The sequence below is a fragment of the Cryptomeria japonica genome, chromosome 1 (genome assembly GCF_030272615.1).
Source record: "Cryptomeria japonica chromosome 1, Sugi_1.0, whole genome shotgun sequence".
NCBI classification, from domain to species: Eukaryota; Viridiplantae; Streptophyta; class Pinopsida; order Cupressales; family Cupressaceae; genus Cryptomeria; species Cryptomeria japonica.
In genome coordinates this window covers 512,245,409-512,252,353 of record NC_081405.1, presented here as the reverse complement: position 1 = coordinate 512,252,353, position 6,945 = coordinate 512,245,409, and the positions used below count along the sequence as shown (strand labels likewise).

The window sequence follows — 6,945 nt, the reverse complement described above, 5'->3', positions numbered from 1 at the left end:
CTTCCACATTGTTCATTATTTTCTAGAAACTCTTTGACTAGTAGTCAAAGTAGGTATCTGATTTCAAAGCTCAACATGGAGTTTCTCAAGTGTTTCATCCTCCAAAAAAACTTCTTCCTAAAGGCATCCTTCAAGAGAATCTTTATAAAGATTAATTGTCAGTGTCTTCAACCCACACATACTGTGAAAAGGAAAAGAACTTACTTATTTTCAATTCTTCTTAATATCCAACAAGGTCTCTCATAGAATTATATTAATGTAAGACTTCTCCTCACACCTAAGATCCTACAACTTGATGTAATCTATAAGCCTAATTCCAATAAAAAATTATAGATTTAAAGAACCTGTAAATAAGCCTAAATCCAATAAAAAATTATAGATTTAAAGAACCTAAAAATTTATTTACAGTTTCAAATAATACATGAATTGTTAATAATACAATAACCACTCATAAAATTTTATTTATAACTACAAATAATTCATTTTTTATGGTTAATAATACAATACCTGATCATTCAAATTTCAATTGAAATTTTACAAATGCACAACCTAAATTACAAATATTTTAAATACTCCATGGACAGATGCTAAGAATTTAAATTTCTTACCAATTAACGAATAAATTGTAGAAAACATCAACAAACTTGCTATCAATCAAGGGCCACCTACATAACTTAAGAAAAACCCACAATAATTTTCTTCTCCCCATTCTCTATGATTCCATCACATTTTCGTAAGATTTCCTACCTTTTTCCCCTATTCTTGACCATACACAGATGTGACAATCATAGACGATTAGGTGCTTAAATGGCAAATTGCCTAAGAGATACGCCACACAGGAATGACAAGCATTAAATTCCACATTCGATGATGTGGAATGCCTAACTATAACAATTAAGAAATTTTTCCAGCAATAATGCGAATTGAATTAAATAGAAACGATGATTACTACTATTGACATGGCTGATCGATGGCCAACCATATTTAATCGTCATCATCCAGGTCAAAAGCAACTCTTACAGAATCACACAAGAATAAACTTCAAAAAATTATATTTTGGGGCTGAATAGGAATGCAAGTTCGAATGCTATGGTATTATATAGATGTAATATAGAATTTACTTACATTCCAAATAGTTAGTGTCTAGAATCTTTGTCCTCAGACTTGACTAGGTCTCATTAATAGTTTGTTGAAACTTTGATTACATAGAGACTGGTCATATTCTGTAAGTACACCATATTACTTAATTTTGTTCAATGAAGTACTAAATTAAGGATGTTTTGTTCTTACATTCTCACCTACAATAAGATTAAAGAAGATTCTTAAAAAACAAAAATCTCTCTTTTTTTAAATGTTCATAACTCATAACAATTGAAAAAAAATTCACTCATTTACAACCATCGACTTTACTTTCACAATGATACACTCGTAAGATTCCTTTGGACTGGTCAACTACCAGCTGGTGATGTGCTAGTAGCTGTCCGCAAAATATGCTCTCCCCTATTTAATAGGTTTGACTTCTACAATTCAATTTTGTTTGATTTTCAGGTGATAATAGATTATTAAGATTATTTGATTTTGGTTTTCAGGCGAACAGAGTGTTGCCAACTTCAAAGAAACTAAGATTAGCACTACACTGCTCACCATTCTTTCATCTTATCAAATTCAGTAGAACTTATCACAATGTATTGAGAAAAATATAGTTAACAAACATCCCCGATTACACTCAATAGAATCAACCCTTCACATTGTTATTATTAAAATGCCATCGTCCACACCTCAAATTAAAGTGCAATTCGTTTGTGATTCAATCTCTTTGAGAGATTTAACTACATATATTGAAAAAACTGTGAGCATGCTTAATTGCAGTATGAAAGAAATGAATTGTTCCTTGCAAAATAATTCCAAATGATGTATTATATATATAGCTTACTTAGCTCTTACAATTCGGGAAAGTATCCGTATGAAAAGAAACTAAACCATGTTAAATGTCTCACAGAGGCTTTATAATAACATTTTAAGGCCGCTGTAGTACTGCTCATCTGATTTACTCCTTTCTGCTGTATGATGAAGGGGAGTAAGGAGCGAAATTGCCCATGCAGACAACTTATGTCTGATAAAATTCACATTAATTCCTTTCTGCTGTATGATGGATGCAAGTATGGAGTCAAATTGCTAATACAGAAACTTGTTTAATAACACATATTGTGTATAAGTTCCTCCTCGTTTTCCCATTTAGGGAATGATCTTACTCTCTCTCAATCTATCAATCCAGTAAGCAAGAGACATGTCAGTATCGCATGTATTGAAAAATCCATGCTCTCTGCACTTATTACCGCTTGCCAACAACTTGAATGGAACTTTGAACAAGATATCCAAAAACCACCAATCTGCCAAGTCATGAATTCTAGTGCAATACAGAGAATTAGTCTTTACTATGTAATCCCAAACAGGCCCCTTGTCAGACATGGCGTCCACCAAGCTCATGGATTCATCCACTAAATCCTCATCATCCTCCGGCAATGTGATCCCAAACTTATGGGCCAAAACAGGCCAGAGATTTCTCCAGGTGGCGGACTGTGCATCTCCATTAATGGCATTAAAGACATTGTTGTGAGCAGAAACCTCAGTAGCAGCCCACAAGTGCTGCTCTGCAATGAGCATGGAATCAGAAAAATCAAGGGTGGGCTCCTCCCAGCATGCCCGAGTACCAGGAAAAATGAAAGGAAAGTGCAGGGCTTTACAAAGCAAAGCATACACACACAGACTTCCAACCACATTAAACAAAGATCTAGTAGATTGGCCCAGAATAATCCCCGGCCGATGCACCGACCAAGTTAAAACCTCTCTTTTCTTAGCCACAGCATCGAACAGAACATCCTCTAGACCATAGTAGAAATTGTAGGAATTGGGTTGCCTTGGGGAATCTTCAGTGAAAGGGAAATGAGGTCCACTGTAATGTTTGGTCCCTGTCTGGAGGCATATATGCTTCACCCCTTTGGCAACTGGTAGCAAAGCATCCAGAGCATTTGAAAACATGTTTATGTTTTCTGTATAGCTCTCTAATGAGTTATATGTCATGTGGGCAGTCCAGGTGAGCCAAAAGACATGGGTAACGTCAGTGAGAGGAGCAACCTTCAGGAGCGTCTGCTCTCTGTCTGTCAAATCGCAGGCTATTAACTCCATCTTCTCAGTTTGTGGGAAGATGAAAAGGCCTTGCTTTGGAAAACGAGACACTCCATAGACTTTCCAACTGGCTTTGAGGAGGATTTCTGCAAGAGCACTCCCAACAAGTCCTGTTATACCAGCAATCAGAGCCACAGGCCCAGGCACAGGCTTTTCCTCCATTCTCATTTTCTGTTATGAGTGAGTGCCTTGAAATAATTTTGTTTCCAGTTGCCCTGTTTTAAAACCCTGGGTAATGCCAACCAAGCAGGATAAGGAACCTGTGACCCACGTGATTGTGGGTTGGTATGGACTGGAAGCATTGATGAGAATTGTCAATTCGAATCTTCCTATGTTGTAGCGGCTGACTTTTCTTAGTCGTCAAGAAACAACCAAGAATTTTGTAAACTAGTTGCCAAGATATCTCGAAGGATATTTTTCTTTTTATTACTAATAGGTATGTTGCACATCATAAGAAAAACAAAAAGGAATCGCATCACATTTCAAATCTTAGATAAGGTGAAATTTTAAATTAAAATATTTTTCCATATCACATTAAAGAAAAAAAGGAAGGGTCTAAATATTAGATATGGAGATATTTTTTAATCAAAACATTAAAATATGGAAAATAGAAATAAGTTGTTAATTTAAAAAAAAAAAAAAATTAAAAATTTATTAGGAGGTGGAGATAAGTTATTAGATTTGTCCTAGTCATTAGGAAGATTTTAATTATTATAAATTGGTTTGCATTTTATAATCATATCTTTCTGATTAACTTCCTTTTATTTTATAGTTGAGTTCCTTTCTTGATGAAAGAAGTGGTCAAGTCTAATGTTTGACTAACTAGAAGCACTTGTATTATGAGGTTGTGAAGTATCAAAAGAAAAGTGAATTTTAAAAATCAATCATGACCGTTATGACCCCTAGTCTACATAAATTGATAAAGAACTATGGGAGCCATGGGGGATAGTCTCTATGAATATTGTGAGTATGTCCACACTGATACTTGAAGAGGACTAACTCTTGCAAGAGGGAGAGACTCATGAAATTATAGCTAGCAGACAATGTCCATTACTTTAGTGGTCAAGAAGTATTACAAATGAGAAACATTTTTAGCTTGCACTTGTATCTATGTGCAAATAGTAGAGAAAATAAGAGGATTAATATACATATAGAAGTTAATCCAAAAACTTTTTATAATTCTTCTAAATATTAATCTTCTAACAATCGCATATAAAATTAACAAATCAATGCTCAAGGTTTTGACGAGAAAATCCAATATAAAAAATTTAGAGAAAGCATTTATACAAATATAAAGAATGGTCAAAAAAACATTCATAGAAACTATTTCTACCTATTTTATGTTACCTCTCTTCTATGTCATATTAGCCCAACATTCATAGACTTGCTGTTGAGATACGTGTGTCTCAACCTTGCAATTTTTAGTAAATAGTTCCAAATGTAGTTGGGAGGTTTCCCATGTGTCGGTGCTTTGGAAAAGGTATTTGAGTTGTCAAAAGATGCCTTGTCCATAGTATAATATAGGAGGGCCATTTTTAGAGATTATATGACACATTTCATGTTAGTTACGAGGGTCAAAAATAGGGGATAAGAGTTTGGACGTGAGTAACTATTTTTAACCTGGTTTTCTTATCTTGGAAAAACAAATGTCAAGGGTGGGCAACACATGTCATGGAGGTTTTTCCCATGGTATTGTAAAACTACAAATGGTTTTCAGGTTGTAAAATTCCTATATAATGAGGGCTTGGAGATGAGTTTGTATGATGGAGTTTTATTTGCAAGGCTGGGTGCTAGAAGGATGCTAGAGAAGTCTCTCCGAGCTTGAGTTGAGGTGATGCTCTTGTAAGAACTTGCATTGCAAATGTATTGTAATCTCTTGTTGATTTGTTAATATACTATGCAGGTTTTAGAGTGTAGGGTTTTTCACCCGTATGTGTTTTCCCCATCATAATTGCTGTGTTATGCGTTTCTTGTTTCATTTCTACTCTATTTGCTTCTTGTGATCTCTGTGATAGTTAAGTTGACATTTGCAAAATCATCCTCTCAAGATTAGCATAGGAAGCATTTCCGCACACCTTTGCTTCCCTACTAGTGGTATCAGAGCCTAGCCAGTTTTGGTTCTATTTGTTGGGTACAAGGTTTTTTGAGCTAATCAAGGTTTGAGTGGGAACTTGTGTAAAGTATTTCATTTTTGTATTGCAGGATCATAAAGATGGTAAGTATATCAGGGAGGATTGATGTAGAGAATTTTTCTAGCACAAACTTTGAAATGTGGAAGCTGAAGATGGAAGATATGTTGATTGATCGAGATCTATGGGATGCAGTCAATGAGAATAAGTCGAGGCCCGTAGATCCAACTTTAGCTGCACAATATGATGTAATGGATAGAAAAGCTAAAGGTCTCATAAGATTGTGCCTTGCAGACTCAATTCTAATTAATCTCCACGAAGAATCTACTGCGAAGAAGCTTTGGAAGAAGCTAAGTGAGATCTACCAAGCAAAATCACTTGTGAATAAAATTTTCTTGAGGAAGAAGTTGCATTCCTTGAGAATGGAAGAAGGTGGATGAATTTCTGAGTATCTAGAAAGTTTTAATATGTTGGTGACTCAGTTGACCTCAGTTGGGGTACCAATGGATGAAGAAGAAAGGTGCCAAATCCTACTATGTTCATTGCCAGACTCATGGGACAACCTTGTGATGGCCATAGGGAGCACTGCAGTCGTCTTGAAGATGGAGGATGTTGTTGGTTCTCTACTTTCTAAGGAGATGAGAAGGAAGGTTTCTTTGAATGCCAAAGAGGCTCTAAGTGTTCGAGGAAGACCAAAAGAAAGAGGCAAGAATGAAAAGCAGAATGGTCATTCTAAGTCCAAGAATAAGGGGAGATCAAAATATCCTAGTAAGTCCAAGGTAATTTGCTGGAATTGTGGAAAGCCCGGACATTTCCGAAAGGACTGTAAAGAAGAAAAGAAAAAAAAGAAGAAGCAAGATTCTGATTCAGAGTCCGAGAAGGAAGATGGAGATGCTTTTATTGTAGCCTTGGCCACTCGTGCAGGTGACAATGCATGGTTGATAGACTCAGGTGCATCTTTCCACATGACTTCTATTAGAAACTGGTTTAGTAAGTATGAAAAGTTTGATGGTGGTAAGGTGTATTTGGGTGATAACTCCTTTCTTGATATTGTTGGTCGTGGAAGTGTTCATGTTAAATTTTTTGATGGTAGAACTAGAAGATTTGATGGTGTCTTGCATATCCCGGGACTAGCAAGAAATTTGTTATCTATTAGCAAACTAATAGATGCAGGTGTGCATGTACAGTTTTCTAAAGCAGGTCTAAAAATGGTAAGAGGTGCTATGGTAATAGCAAGAGGAAGCAAAATGGGTACATTGTACCAGCTTGATGCATGCATAGTTGAGTGCAATAACACTTCTGATAAGAATGTGATAAAGCTATGTTGGAAAAGGAGAGGGTGTCTCTTTCAGTAGATGGTCATGGTTTTTGGGTACCCAAGGGTGCTTTGTCTACCAAATCAAAGTTGCCTGCAGAGAAGACAATGTTGTGGCACCTGAGACTCAGTCACATGGGTAAGAAGGGTCTATGAACTTTGAAAAATAAGAACCTTGTTAATGGGTTGAATGATTGCAATCTTGAATTTAATTTTTGTGAGCATTGTATTTATGGAAAACAAAACCACATTTAGTTTTACTCCATTTCTTATAAGTCTTCAAGTGTTTTGGATCTAATCCATTTGGATGTATTT

The 6,945-nt window shown here is 35.7% G+C and overlaps 1 protein-coding gene across 1 annotated transcript; it reads right to left on the bottom strand.

Annotated features, from left to right (window-relative positions):
• Window positions 1-2,235: 2,235 nt before the first annotated feature.
• LOC131045008 ((S)-8-oxocitronellyl enol synthase CYC2-like) lies at window positions 2,236-3,348 on the bottom strand. Its single transcript, XM_057978504.1, has one exon. It carries the CDS (start codon window positions 3,346-3,348, stop codon window positions 2,236-2,238), a length of 1,113 nt encoding a protein of 370 aa, XP_057834487.1.
• Window positions 3,349-6,945: the final 3,597 nt, after the last annotated feature.